Here is a 15,785-nt window from a genome sequence, read left to right as displayed (position 1 = left end):
CGGGTATGACCGATTCAGGGATGCCACGTATCTTCACATTGTTTCGCCTTGACCTGTCCTCGAGGTCCGCCATCTTGGCGCGCAACCATTGATGGTCCTCTTTAGTGTGGTCGTGGGCATCTACCAAGTCATTAACTGTGACTGTCATGGCGCTCATCTGGTGTTCGATGCGGCCTACTCTATTGTTCACGTGTGTTATTTCGGTTTTAAAGGCAGAAATCATGGTAGCAATGTCGCTGTGCAGCGAGCTATGTAGGGACATCAGCATGTCTTTTAGTACTGTGTCCATGACTGGTTGATCAGCGGTGGGAAATGCAGCTATGGGGGAGGATGCTGGGGCTAGTGAGGGGAGACAGTCCAGTGCAGGCCTTACCTCATAGGCCTGGGGATTAGAGTCCATCCGCATCCGCGCCTTGGCAGGGCTGGCAGTAGTGGAGGATGGTCCGGATTGCGGCGGTGGGTCGTGAAGGGGTGAGCTGGGATGTACAGGCGCATCCACAGCCTCAGGCATGCCAGCGTGTGTCCTCCCTCCTCGCGGTGAGCGGTCGCCATCTTGGATCGAGGCGCCGTGAGGTGAGGAGAAGAAGTCGGTAAGCTTCCGAGGCGGGCGGTCTTCTCTCCGTTTTCTGGAGTTGCCGGGTGGGTTCCCCAGTGTGTGCTGGTTCTGATGATGCATTTGCAGGGTGTAGGTTAGCTGTTTAGGCGAAAAATCCTCCGGTCAGTGCAGGAGCTGTGAGATCAGGCTTCCATACAGCTCGGCGGTTGGCCACGCCCCCCCCCAAAGGTGTTCTATTGGATGAGATCTGGTGACTGTGGAGGCCATTGGAGTTCAGTGACCTCTTTGTCATGTTCAAGAAACCAGTGGTGAGATGATTTGAGCTTTGTGACTTGGTGCATTATCCTGCTGGAAGGAGCCATCAGAAGACGGGTACACTGTAGTCCTAAAGGGATGGACAAGGTCAGTAACAATACTCAGGTAGGCCGTGGTGTTTAAACCATGCTCAATTGGTAATAAGAGGCCCAAAGTGTGCCTAAAAAATATCCTCTACACCAGAGGTGTCAAACACAAGGCCCACAGGCCGAATCCGGCCCTCCAGGCCATTTCATGTGGCCCTTACACCTCTCCTGCAGGAGAGCTCCAGCCCTCCTCTGGTCCTCCTCCGGACCTTGTATTTTCTCCTTTCAAGCAATGCATTCAGCTTCTTCCCAGCAGCAGCATAAGGAAAGGGGGTGCACTGTGATGTAAGGGAGAGTAGGGGACTCAACTTCCTATGGTCGGGTGGCTCTTGACATCTAATGTAAGGGGATGGGATGCGCTGGACATCTAATCTTACAGATACAACCGTCCCTTTTGAAGACAATCATAATGCTGAGGTGGCTCACGATTAAATTTAGTTTGACACCTCTGCTCTACACCATTACACCACCACCAGCCTGGACCGTTGATACAAGACAGGATGGATCCATGCTTTCATGTTGTTTCTGCCAAATTCTGACTCTGCCATCTGCAAATCGCAGCTGAAATCGAGACTCATCAGACCAGGCAACATTTTTCCAATTTATGGTGAGCCTGTGCCAATTGCAGCCTCAGTTTCCTGTTCTTAGCTGACAGGAGTGGCATCTGGTGTGGTCTTCTGCTGCTGTAACCCATCTGATTCAAGATTCAATGTGTTGTGCATTCATAGATTTTCTTCCCCATTCTAAAACTTGGTTTGAACTTCAGTAAGTCGTCTTCACCATGTCTAGATGCCTAAATGTATTGCGCTGCTGCCATGTGATTGGCTGATTAGCAATTTGTGTTACCAAGCAATTGAAGAAGTGTACCTAATAACATGTCCAGTGAGTGAATAACACACAATAGTTGAAGATTTTATCATGCCAAAATCATTTGAGACAAATCAATATTTATTTTGCTGCACTACAAATGATTGTAATTGTTTTTGAATAGTTTAAGAAAAATACTAAGGCGGCTCTGAAGGTCAGCAGAGCAAATGAAAGGGCTCTTGGGAACACACAGTAATATTCTACCGTGATAAATCCATAAGGTGTTAAAATAATGGAATATTGATGGGAATCCTCACAAATTCTTGGCTCCTGGGTAAAATGATGACTGGTTGAATGATTGGTCATCAAAAGGTCAACCTGATGCCATGGATCTGCGTGGTATGCATAACAATGACTTCACCAGCTCTCTCTGCCTGAGCCTTATATTTTATTTTAGTGTCTATTTCAGAGTAGATTTATTTGTTGGTCATTTGTTGCCTGAATTTTGGCCAATTCCTGCTGAATCGGCCAAAATTCCAACCGTGGATGGCCCTGTTGGCACCACCCAGCTTGACAAAGTTGAAAGATCGAAGAAGCCTGGTAAAAAAAATTACAGATGCAGTGAATGTTTGGGTATTATGACTTCAGCTGTAATGCCGCGTACACACGACCGTCTTTCATGACAAGAAAAATGCATTTTTTTTAATTGGTCGTGAAAAACGGTCGTGTGTACGCTCCAGAGCATTTTTCTCGACGAGAAAAATGCCCGTTAAAAATTTAGAACCTGCTCTACGTTGTGAAAAACGGTCGTGTGTACGCTTTAACGAGGGGGGGAAAAAAGCGCATGCTCAGAAGCAAGTTATGAGACGGGGAAATTAGCAAAAGCAGCCCAAAGGGTGGCGCCATTCGAATGGAACTTCCCCTTTATAGTGCCGTTGTACGTCACTGCGCTTTGCTGGAGCATTTTTTTTTCACGAACGTGTGTATGCTCTGTGAGACAGAAGTGGAAAAATAAAACTACTGACACCGTCCACTGCCCTACTGACAACAGTCTCTGCTCTACTGATACCACCCACTGCTCTGCTGATATACCCACATGTGTGTTTGTGCTCTGTGGTGCACACCCTAATGCAATTGGCTGCGCACACCAATGAACATTGGTACAATTTGCCCTTTAATGAAGCCCCCACCCCTCTGAGTGCAGGCAGAATGATCTTTTAATCACCTTCAGTCCTGATCCAATGATTCTACCACCAGCAAGGACCCAGGCGGTCTTCTTCATTTTGTGCATGTGCAGTGTGGTCCCATTTATTTCTATGGATAGCCATACTTGCGGCAGCCTCCAGAGTTCTCTTGGAGCATGGCTCTCCCCATAGAAATGAATGGGTCGAATAAGGAGTAGGTGACCAAGTCCATGCTGGCAGTAAGATCCTTGGGCAATATACAAGCCCACTAAGGGGGGTAGGGAGCTTCATTAAACAACAACTTCTTATCCTTTAAAGTGCATAAAAAGATCGGGCCAGATCCACAAAGAACTTACGGCGGCGTATCTATTGATACGCCGCGTAAGTTCTACGATGCGCCGTCGTATCTTTGTTTTGTATCCACAAAACAAGATACAACTGAATGTGGGCTAGATCCGACTGACGTACGTCTTAGTACGCCGTCAGATCTTAGGTGCATATTTACGCTGGCCGCTAGGTGGCGCTTCCGTTGATTTCCACGCAGAGTATGCAAATTAGCTAGATACGCCGATCCTCAAACCTACGTCCGGCCGGCGCATTGTTTTACGTCGTTTACGTAAGTCTTTTTTCGGCGTAACGTTACCCCTGCCTCTATGAGGCGTATGCAATGTTAGGTATGGACGTCAAGACAGCGTTGAATTTTCCGTTGTTTGCGTAAATCGTCCGCGAATAGGGCTTTGCGTAAGTTACGTTCAGGTCGAAAGCATTGACTATTTGCAAGGTGATTTAGCGCATGCGCACTGGGATACGTCCACGGACGGCGCATGCGCCATTCGTAAAAAGCGTCAATTACGTGGGGTCATACCAGATTACCATACAACACGCCCACTCCAAGCCTACTTTGAATTACGCGGGCTTACGCCGGCAGATTTACGTTACGCCGGCCCGCATATGGGAGCAAGTTCTTTGAGGATACCCTAGGAGCCACTCTGATTTACGGCGGCGTAGCGCATATGAGATGCGCTACGCCCGCCTAAATATACGCCCGTTTTTGTGGATCTGGCCCATCATGTCTAACTGCAGCCGGTTGGCAGTTGCAAGTGACATTACAAAATACATGGATGTTAGAGGACTTCAGTTGGACTACAGTAGACAGCAATACCTGTTTATTACAATCTTTAAAACCAACACAACCTATTCAATTTTTAATAATCTGCTTGAGTTTTATGGCTCCTTGCATTTACCTGATATTCCCAAGTCACAAAATGCTAAATTCATGGTCATGATCTCAGCTGGTCTGAGCTTCTTTTTCCTTCGGCATGCCATCAACAATACATAGCTGTTTCCTATAGTGGAGAGAACACCTGTAAAGAGAAAGACAATTACTAAAGAGAATTAAGCCCACAAATTACTCTACCTCTTTTAAATCAATATCCAGCAATTTAAGCCACAGTGAAATCTAGATCATGTAACGTTCTGACCGTAGAGACAATTAAAGGGGCTGTAAAGGTTTTTTTTTTTTTTTTTCTAAATAGGTTCCTTTAAGCTAGTGCATTGTTGGTTCACTTACCTTTTCCTTCGATTTCCCATCTAAATGTTTTTTTTTTTTCTTTGTTTTCTTTGTCTGAATTTCTCACTTCCTGTTCCTCCTCAGTAAGCTGTTCTGGCTTACTAACAGGGCAATAGGGCAAAATCGTGGGTGCGCGATATACGCCGATACCCGCTTCCCGCGCTTTGTTTGCTTTGTTCGAACCACTGCGCCGACATATACCGAGCGCAGTACACTCGGGTATAGTCGGGCAGGCTCGGCTCCTCTCGCGGTCACGTCGTGGGCTTTAAAGTGGTTTTAAAGGTTCAGTTTAAAAAAAAAAATAACAAACATGTCATACTTACCTCCACTGTGCAGTTCGTTTTGCACAGAGTGGCCCCGATCCTCCTGCTCTGGGGTACCACGGCGGCTCTCACGGCCCCTCTCCACAATAGATATCCCCCTCTGGGAAGCTCTCTCCCGAGAGGGTTACCTTGCGGGCGCGCTCCCGTGTCATACACTCGGCGTCCATAGCTGCCGAGTGTATGACTCGGCCCCACCGCCCGGCGGCCGCCTCATTGGATTTAATTGACAGCAGCGGGAGCCAATGGCTGTGGTGCTATCAATCTATCAAATGAAGAGCCGAGAAGCCATGGAGAGAGCGACGCGGGATCGCACCCACGGAAATTCAGGGCTCAGGTAAGTAAAACAGGAAAAGTCAGAGAGGCTGCATATATGCGTCCCTATCTGATCATATTTCTGTGCTGAGAGCACGCTCCGGATGCATACATGCAATCAGGAGCTTTCTGATCACGTAACAGCTGTGACTGCCATACTAGCTCATTATGCCTTTGTCTTGCAGGGTTTTTTTTTTTTATGTGTTTTTGGGTATACAACCGCTTTATTGTTAGCAGTAACAACTAGTAATTCTGTTGAATTGTGACCCATCTTCCAGTAGGTTGAATATATTTAGCCGGATTCAGGTAGAGCGGCGTATCTTAGATCGGCGTAGCGCATCTCATTTACGCTACACCGACGTAACATAGAGAGGCAAGTACAGTATTCTCAAAGCACTTGCTCCCTAAGTTAGCCTAATTCAAATTAGGAAGGTAGTGGGCATGTTGTTTTAAAATTAGCCGTGACCCCATGTTAATGAATTCCCGAACGAACGGCGCATGCGCGCGCATGCTCAGAATCACATCGAATTTACGCCCTAAGATACGACGGCTCAATGGCAACGACGAGAACGTAACCTAAGCCCAGCCCCATTCACGTAGACTTACATAAACAACGTAAAATCCGACGGCAGTTCCGACGTCCATACCCTAACATGACTTAGACCAGCTATTTGGTGGTTTATCTTTACGCCGGAAAAACGCCTTATGTAAACGGCGCAGATTACAGCGACGGGCGTAAGTACATTTGTGAATCGGCGTATCTAGGTCATTTACATATTCGATGCGTAAGTCAATGGAAGCGCCCCTAGCGGCCAGCGTAAATATGCACCCAAGATACAACGGCGTAGGAGACTTACGTCGGTCGTATTAAGCCAGAATTCAGGCGTATCTAGTATTGAGAATAAGGCACATAGATACGACGGCGCATCTGTACACTTACGCTGCGTATCTGTAGATACGCCAGCGTAAGTCTTTCTGAATCTGGCCCATTATTTCTATTCTGATCAGCGGCAGGCCATCCATAGAGGGTGCACAGGTGCCGCCTCCCCTATGCATGTGTCCGGCCCCCTGATCTACATATCAGTGGCGCCGGACCATGGATTTAAATGCAGAGGGGTGTTTTTTAAAGCACCTAATTAGAGCCAGAGAATCTAATAGGCTTCAAAAATAGGTGGCCTTGGGGCACAGAGCATTGCGCTCCGAGGCTACCCATTTGTGTGGCCATAGCGAATGAATTTTCGCTATTTTCACACTAAAGTTCCTCCCCACCAATCAGGAGGCAGGTCTGTGAGCCCTGTTTCCCGGTTGGCCAAAGCATCAGGCGTTCCTACTGAATGCCTAGCGCTTTGGCGGAAGAGGAGACACACGGCGTAGGAATCTGGAGGAGATAGCGCCGGAGCCGCGGCGGCCGCTGCCCACACTCCAGCAGGGGTGGAGAGAACACTACAGTCCCGCTGGTAAGTGTCAGACCGCCTGGGGGGGTGCTATTTCAGTGCCGTGCCACGCTAACGGGGGGGGGGGGTGGTGTTCTTCTTTTGCCACTCCCCCAAAAGAAGAATTCACCAGCCGCCACCGATTCTGATATGCTTCAACTCCTGTTTGTACTCTGAACTCTATTATGTTTGGTACAAAATGTAAATTTACAAAAAAAACTTTAGAACCATAAATCAATGTCCAGCCACACAGCCGGCGCATTTTTTTTTTCTCTCATTATGCAGTTCTATCCTTGCACATGAGCAAAGATAATGCCAAAATATCATCTAATGATCTTATGATGAACAGCTATACAACTAGATATCACAGCAGATATTCAGATAAGGGATGCTTGCTGGAACGTAATGATGAGCAATGCATATGTTAGTGCAGAGGACGTAGAATCACCTCTACAACCAGGAGCAGAGTATAATATATTAAAAGAGACTACTGAATGCTTAAAATCACATTTATAAGGCCCCAGTCACATTTGACACCCCTTCCTGACCAGGCCTATTTTTGCAATACGGCACTGCGTTATTTTAACTGACAATTGTGCGGTCGTGTGACACTGTACCCAAATAAATGTATGTCCTTTCTCCCCCCCCCCCCCCCCCCCACAAATGGGGCTTTCTTTTACAGTGCGTTACTGTGGAAAATCAGATTGCGAGTAACGTGGTTTATGAGCGTTTTGCAATACAAGCTTTTTTTTTTCAATCCTGACTCCAACATTGTTTTGCAAGATGAGCAGGATTCAAGCTGCTGGGGTGTGCAGTACTGCACTTGGCCAGTGGTTCCCGGTTGCTGAGTGTCTCTGAGCATTTCTGTGTATCTCCAAGTGTCTCCGGTGCCCCCACAGGCCTCATGTGGTATTGCATACACTAGCAGTCTGGACAGTACTGCATACACCAGCACTCACTGTGGAACGAATTATCTGAGTTCCATTGATTCCTATGGAAAACTCGCTTTGATATATGAGTGCTTTGGGTTACAAGCATGCTTCTGGAACAGGTTATGCTCGTAATCCAAGGTACTACTGTATTTGATCACCTCTGCGTTTTTTATTTGTTGTGCTATAAACAAAAAAACAGCAATTTTGATAAAATAAAAATAAAAAAAATTGACTTTAAGCTCTAAAACACATCCAATAAAAAAATAAAAAATAATAAAATGTCTTCATAAATTTCAGCCAATATGTATTCTGCTACATAATTTTGGTAAAGAATTCCCAATAAGCATATATTGATGGGTTTGCACAAAAGTTATATAGCTGGATTCAGGTAGGGCGGCTCACTTTTGAGGCGGCGTAGCGTATCGCATATACGCTACGCTGCTGTAAGTCAGAGAGGCAAGTGCTGTATCCACAAAGCACTTGCCTCCTGAGTTACGGCGGCGTAGCGTAAATGGTCTGGCGTAAGCGCGCCTAATTCAAATGAGGATGAGGGGGGCGTGTTTTATGTAAATTACTCGTGACCCGACGTAATTGACGTTTTTTTTCGAAACCGCGCATGCGCCGTCCGTGGACATATCCCAGTGTGCATTGCTCCAAATTACGCCGTTCCGACGTGAATGTAAATTACGTCTAGCCCGATTCGCGTACGACTTACGCAAACGACGTAAAAAGATAGGCCTGTTCCGACGTCCATACCTTGCATGGGCTGCGCCACCTAGGGAGCAGCTTTATCTTTACGCCGGCGTATCTCTAACGTAAACGGCGTAACTAATTGCGACGGGCGCACGTACGTTCGTAAATCGGCATATCTAGTCATTTGCATATTCTACGCTGAACTCAACGGAAGCGCCACCTAGCGGCCAGCGTAAATATGCACCCTAAGATACGACGGCGTAGGAGACTTACGCCGCTCGTATCTTAGCCTAATTTAAGCGTATCTGGTTTCCAGAATACGCTTAAATTTGTGACGGCGTAGATTCAGAGTTACAACAGCGTATCTACTGATACGCCGGAGTAAACCTATCTGAATCCACCTAATAGTGTCTACAAACTATGGGATATATTTATGGATGTAAAAAAAAGATCACTAGTAATGGTGGCGATCAGCGACTTATAGTGGAACTGTGATGTTGCGGCAGACAAATCGGACACCTGACACTTTTTTGGGAACCGGTGACACTAATACAATGATCAGTGATAAAAATATGCACTGTCCTTGTACTAATGACACTGGCAGGGAAGGGGTTAACATCAGGGGCAATCAAAGGGTTAACTGTGTGCCTAACCAGTGTGTTTGTGTACTGTGGGAGGTGATTTTACTAGGGGAAGGCTTAGGCATGGATCCGTGTCCCTGCTTTGTAGTAACACAGGATGCATGCCTCCCCTTCTGACAGAACGGCAATCTGCCTTGTTTACATAAGCAGATCGTCATTCTGCCTGTGTACAGAACAATCAGCTGGTACCAGCGGACATCGGGTCCACGGGACCTGCTGATCAGCTCCTGCTGTGTAGATTCACAGTTTTTTTTATATTTTTTCATACTGTCACCAGTGCTGTACAGCGTCATCATATAACTGGTGTGGCTGTAATCAGACACTTACTGGTGACAGTATGTAAAAAAAAAAAATGAAAAATTTGAATAATTCCATTTCAGTTTTTTTAATTTTTTATAAAAAAAAAGTCTTTAGATGTAATTCCCTGTTGGAAGTACTTCACCAAAAATGAAATTTCTGTTGCAGGGGATGCCTGAAATCTGACTTGTATCTTAGTGCAGGCTTCTGGGAAAATAAATGAGCCAATCACACAAGCAGCAAATGATGTTTCTGGGGGGCGTTCTGTACACATTCTGTGTACAGAACACCTCCAGGTAGCCATATTGCATTGCATTTTACAGAAAATTACAGAGCTGCAGATTGAAAAGAAAAGCACATTTTTAATAACATTCAATTACAACTTTTTTGCAATTGTACATGTTATATATATATATATATATATATATATATATATATATTAGATTTATATTTATTTATATATACTATGGGGTAGATCCACAAAGATCTGCCTATCTTTAGGCAGGCGTAGCGTATCTAAGATACGTAGTGTCGCTATAACTTACTTTTTCTTCTTGTGAATTCTCAAAGAATCCCGCGGTAAGTTACGGCGGCATAGTGTATCTATTGCGGCCTAAGGGTGCGCAATTTAAAATGGGAGTGATGGGGCGTGTTCTATGCAAATACGTCGTGACCCGACGTAAACAACGTTTTTTTTGAACGGCGCATGCGCCGTCCTTAAAATATCCCAGGGTGCATTGTGACAAAGTACGCCGCAAGGACGTATTGGTTTGGACGTGAAAGTAAATGATGTCACATTCCTATTCACGAACAACTTACGCAAACTACGCAAAAAATGTAAAATTAGATGCGGGAACGACGGCCAAACTTAACATTGAGTACGCCACCATATAGCAGCTTTAATTATATGCGGGAAAAAGCCGAACAGAAACAACGTAAAAAAATGCGATGGCAGCTCGTACGTTTGTGGATCGTCGGAAATAGCTCATTTGCATACTCGACGCGGAAACGGCACCTAGCGGACGCCGAAAAATTGTATTTAAGATCCGACGGCGTACTAAGAATGCCGGATCTAACCCAGATGCCGTCGTATCTTGTTTTGTGGATACAAAACAAAGATACGACGTGGGAAATTTAAAATTACGCCGGCGTATCAATAGATACGCCGGCATAATCCTTTTGTGGATCTGCTCCTATATATATATATAGATTTATATATAGATATATCTATCTATCTATCTATCTATCTATATATATATATATATATATATATATATATATATATATATATTTTTTTTTTTTTTCGTTATTTTTTCTATTTGTTTCCCCCATGAACGTGGACCCTTTAATGGCGGATCAGCCAATATGATCCCATCAGAAAAATCCTGTTACCCAATGCTATGGCTTTTGGCAGTATCAGTAGCTTTGGTTGGAATATAAAGCAGCATTTTCAGAGGAAAAGTAGGTATTTATACCCATTTATAAGATTTTATTTACCTATTCTAGCAAGGTTAGGATCAAGTCGCCAAATGCCCAGGCCTTTAATTATGCACAGTTTGCAGGAAAGAAGGGAAAGGGGAGACATGAATAAAATCTTTAAATACATGAATGGTGTTGCTAAGGTTCAGAAGGGCGGAATTTTCAAAATGAAGCCAAAATCAAGAACACGAGGACATGACCTCAAACTGGCATTATTTTACCAAAAAAAGTAGTTGATGCTTGGAATAGACCAACAGTAGAAGCAGTGAGTCAACAGTAAGGCCTCGTACACACGACCGAACATGTGTGCTGAAACTGGTCCGTCGGACCAGTTTCCACGGACATGTTCGGTCGTCTATACAGCGGACATGTTCGGTCGTCTATACAGCGGACATGTTCGGTCGTCTATACCAGTGGTCATCAACCCTGTCCTGCAGGGCCCACTAACAGGCCAGGTTTTATGTATTACCTTGGGGAGATGCAGTCTAGAATACTGCAATCACTGAGGAGCAAATGATATCAGCTGTAATGTATTTCAGTTATCTTGCAAACCTGGCCTGTTAGTGGGCCCTGCAGGACAGGGTTGATGACCACTGGTCTATACGGCCGACCGGACAATTTTCCGGCGGATCGGACAGGTTTCCAGCGGATAAATGTTTCTTAGCATGCTAAGAAACATGTCCGCTGGAAGCCTGTCCATCGGACATGTTCGGTCGTCTGTACGACTTACTGGACATGTCCGCTCGGCCGAAAGCCCTCGCATGCGTCAAAGTGATTTGACGCATGCGTGGAAGCATTGACCTTCCAGGGTCGCGCATGTCGCCGCATCATCGTCGCGGCGATGGCGCGGCCACGTCACCGCATTCGCTGTCTGTGGGAAATTTGGTCTGATGGTGAGTACATCCATCAGACCAAAATCCGCCAGCGGACATGTCTGATGAAAACTGTCCGCAGATCGTTTTCATCGGACATGTCCCGTCGTGTGTACGAGGCCTAAGTGGTTTTAAACATGCTTAGGACAAACATAGATCTGTACTCTATCTATACTTGTAAAAAAATGGGGCAGACTCAATGGACCGACCACTTGGTCTTTTTTTTGTCATCACTCTTCTGTGTTTCTATGTGAGCTGCACTGAAACGAGGCTGAAGCAGACTTTTTTTTACAGAAAAAGTTAAGTATTCCACTTCTTCTTGTACTCTATCCATCTCTGCAAGACTAATAGCATACAGTAGGTGTTTGTGATATTGTGCTTTTAGCACGACAGCGTCGCGCTGATACTCGGCGACATGGTGCCGAGATCTCGCCGACACCTCGCACTCACTGGAATAGTGACAGCACATCCCAGCAAGCGCGTCATAGAAGCGACGGGAGATCCGACTTGGATTCCCGCCAATTCTACACGTGTGCGGCGTTTGTTATGAATCCTGAGGGGGAAGTCCCCGCCGGATTTTAAATAAAAATCCGGCATGGGTCCCCCCTCAGGAGCATACCGGGCCCTTAGGTCTGTTATGGGTTGTAAGGAGAGCCCCCCCTACGCCGAAAAAAACGGCGTAGGGGGTCCCCCTACAAGCCATACCAGACCCGTATCCAAAGCACGCTACCCGGCCAGCCAGGAAGGGAGTGGGGACGAGCGAGCGCCCCCCCCTCCTGAGCCGTACCAGGCTGCATGCCCTCAACATGGGGGGGTTGGGTGCTCTGGGGCAGGGGGGCGCACTGCGGCCCCCCCACCTCAGAGCACCCTGTCCCCATGTTGATGAGGACAGGGCCCCTTCCCGACAACCCTGGCCGTTGGTTGTCGGGGTATGCGGGCGGGAGGCTTATCGGAATCTGGGAGCCCCCTTTAATAAGGGGGCCCCCAGATACCGGCCCCCCACCCTAAGTGAATGAGTATGGGGTACATCGTACCCCTACCCATTCACCTGCAAGAAAAGTGGTAAAAACACAAATAAACCACACAGTGTATTAAAATATTTTATTAGTCTGCTCCGGAGGCCGCCCCCTGTCTTCTTTATTAGCTCTTTTACCAGGGGGGGCTTCTTCTTTGACGTCTTCGGGTGGGTGGGGGCCGCCGTCTGGTTCTCTTCCACCGCCGGGGGGGGGTGGCTTTTAAAAAAGCCCCCACCCCCCCCGGCGGGTTTCCTCCGGCGTCTTCGGCGGGGCTCTTCTTCTTCCGCTATCCCGACGGGTCTTCTCCGCTATCCGGGGGGTCTTCTCAACTCTCCGGGGTTCTCCTTCTGTCTTCGCCGCTCTCCGTTGTTGACTCGTCGCACCCCGGTTCTTCGTCTCGCAGTCCGGTCCCTTCTTCCGTGCTGTACGTCTTCTTCTCCTTCCGTGCTGTGATAAGTTCTTCTTCCGCGCTGTGACGTCATGTTCTTCACGTCTCTCCTTCTCCCGATGTTGACACGTCGCCTTTCCTCTCTGCAATGACGGGTGCGCGGGTGCATCGGACCTATATAGGCCTCACAGTCCCATCATGCTCTGTACCTACCCATGTGATACCTACCCACGTGGGTAGGTATCACATGGGTAGGTACAGAGCATGATGGGACTGTGAGGCCTATATAGGTCCGATGCAAGGCGCGCATCCGTCATTTCAGCGAGAAGGACCGGCGTGTCAACATCGGGAGAAGAAGAGAAGTGAAGAACATGACGTCACAGCACGGAAGAAGAACTCATCACAGCACGGAAGGAGAAGAAGACGTACAGCACGGAAGAAGGGACCGGACTGCGAGACGAAGAACCGGGGTGCGACGAGTCAACAGCGGAGAGCGGCGAATATAGAAGGAGACCCCCCGGATAGCGGAGAAGACCCGTCGGGATAGCGGAAGAAGAAGAGCCCCGCCGAAGACGCCGGAGGAAACCCGCCGGGGGGGTGGGGGCTTTTTTAAAAGCCACCCCCCCCCCGGTGGTGGAAGAGAACCAGACGGCGGCCCCCACCCACCCGAAGACGTCAAAGAAGAAGCCCCCCCTGGTAAAAGAGCTAATAAAGAAGACAGGGGGCGGCCTCCGGAGCAGACTAATAAAATATTTTAATACACTGTGTGGTTTATTTGTGTTTTTACCACTTTTCTTGCAGGTGAATGGGTAGGGGTACGATGTACCCCATACTCATTCACTTAGGGTGGGGGGCCGGTATCTGGGGGCCCCCTTATTAAAGGGGGCTCCCAGATTCCGATAAGCCTCCCGCCCGCATACCCCGACAACCAACGGCCAGGGTTGTCGGGAAGGGGCCCTGTCCTCATCAACATGGGGACAGGGTGCTCTGAGGTGGGGGGGCCGCAGTGCGCCCCCCTGCCCCAGAGCACCCAACCCCCCCCATGTTGAGGGCATGCAGCCTGGTACGGCTCAGGAGGGGGGGGGCGCTCGCTCGTCCCCACTCCCTTCCTGGCTGGCCGGTTAGCGTGCTTTGGATACGGGTCTGGTATGGCTTGTAGGGGGACCCCCTACGCCGTTTTTTTTGGCGTAGGGGGGGCTCTCCTTACAACCCATAACAGACCTAAGGGCCCGGTATGCTCCTGAGGGGGAACCCATGCCGGATTTTTATTTAAAATCCGGCGGGGACTTCCCCCTCAGGATTCATAACAAACGCCGCACACGTGTAGAATTGGCGGGAATCCAAGTCGGATCTCCCGTCGCTTCTATGACGGCTCTGTCTCCATCGCGGCAAGCCAGCTCGGCGCTGGCTCCCGCGATGGGGCTCGTAGGTGCTCAATCTCGCCGAGAAAGAGAGCGAGATTGACACAAAATCGGGTTCACCTACTGTAGCTTTACATTACCATTTAAGTAGGATCTATCTAACTGAAGTCTGTGAAGCAAGTGAATTCCTGCTACCCCAGAAGGGTTTCCTCGTCTTAATGAGAGTTTATTACATTTAAACTACACCATGTACAGTAGTTTTCTACACTAAAGTAGTGTTGGCTTTAGTCCCTCGGGGAAATAATTGTCAGATGTTCTACAGTTATACTTAAAACACCTGGAAGTAATCCCATGATATGTAATAGGTGTTCCCAAAATTGTGACTATTAAGAACACAATCAGTAGAACACAAAATATAAATCAAATACTGTAGTCCTCTAAGCTCATATACCTTTTTTTTTTACATAAACAACTATAGAAATTTGATATTTATGAAGAATTAGGAAGACAGAGGCCCAGATTCAAGAAGCACTTGCGCCCGCGCAACCATAGGTTACGCAGTGCAAGTGCTTACTTGCTCCGGTGTAACGAGTGCTCCTGATTCAGGAACCTCGTTACACCGACTGCAGGCTAAAATCTGTGCGGCATAAGGCTCTTTTGCCTCGCAGATTTTAGGCTGCATTCTTGCGGGGGTCGCTAGGGGGCGCTCCCATTGCGTATCAGCGTGTAGTATGCAAATTGCATACTACCACTGATTCACAAGCTTGCGCGGGCCCCGCGCAAGCCAGGTACGGAGTTTCCGTACGGCTACTTTTAGCGCAAGACTGCCCCTTTTAATAGTAGGGGCAGCCAATGCTAAAGTATAGCCGGCCTTCCCGCGCCGTGAAATTTGAATTTCACGGCGTTTGCGTAAGTGAAACGTGAATGGCGCTGGACGCCATTCACGTTCACTTAGAAGCAAATGACGTCCTTGCGACGTCATTTGCCGCAATGCACATCGGGAAAGTTTCCCGACGGAGCATGCGCTGTACGCTCGGCGCGGGAGCGCGCCTAATTTAAATGATTCCCGCCCCCAGCGGGATCATTTAACTTGCGCGCGCTTACGCCGGGCAAATTTGCCGGCGCGCCCTCGCAATTCACGGAGCTACTGCTCCGTGAATCGAGGGCAGCGCAAAATATTTGCGGGGGCGCAGGGCAAAATCGTTGCCCTGCTCCCCCGCAAATATCACGCAATTCTACTTGAATCTGGGCCACTGTCATTGAAATGCTTTGTACAAAAATATAGTTTATGGGCCAGATTCTCAAAGGCGTTACGACGGCGCAACACCATTAGCGCCGTCGTAACACCTCATCTGGCCCCGGGTATCTATGCGACTGATTCTCAGAATCAGTTGCGCATAGGTACCCATTAGATCTGACAAGCGTAAGGCTGTTACGCTGTCAGATCTTAAAAGTAATTTTTTTTCCCGCCGCTAGGTGTCGCATCGTCGCTTTTCCCCGTTGTCTATGCAAATGAGGTA

General features: G+C 47.7%; 1 protein-coding gene across 4 annotated transcripts in view; it reads right to left on the bottom strand.

Moving 5' to 3' along the window:
- OPN5 (opsin 5) overlaps positions 1-15,785 on the bottom strand; it is a 195,124-nt gene that overhangs the window by 41,630 nt on the left and 137,709 nt on the right. For all 4 annotated transcript variants that reach the window (XM_040348481.1, XM_040348483.1, XM_040348479.1 and 1 more), the window contains exon 3: positions 4,193-4,312. In XM_040348481.1, coding sequence (XP_040204415.1) covers positions 4,193-4,312 — 120 coding nt within the window. The remainder of the gene's footprint in view (positions 1-4,192; positions 4,313-15,785) is intronic.

Source organism: Rana temporaria, chromosome 4 (assembly GCF_905171775.1).
Source record: "Rana temporaria chromosome 4, aRanTem1.1, whole genome shotgun sequence".
Lineage (NCBI taxonomy): Eukaryota > Metazoa > Chordata > Amphibia > Anura > Ranidae > Rana > Rana temporaria.
This window is presented reverse-complemented; position numbering and strand designations above follow the sequence as displayed.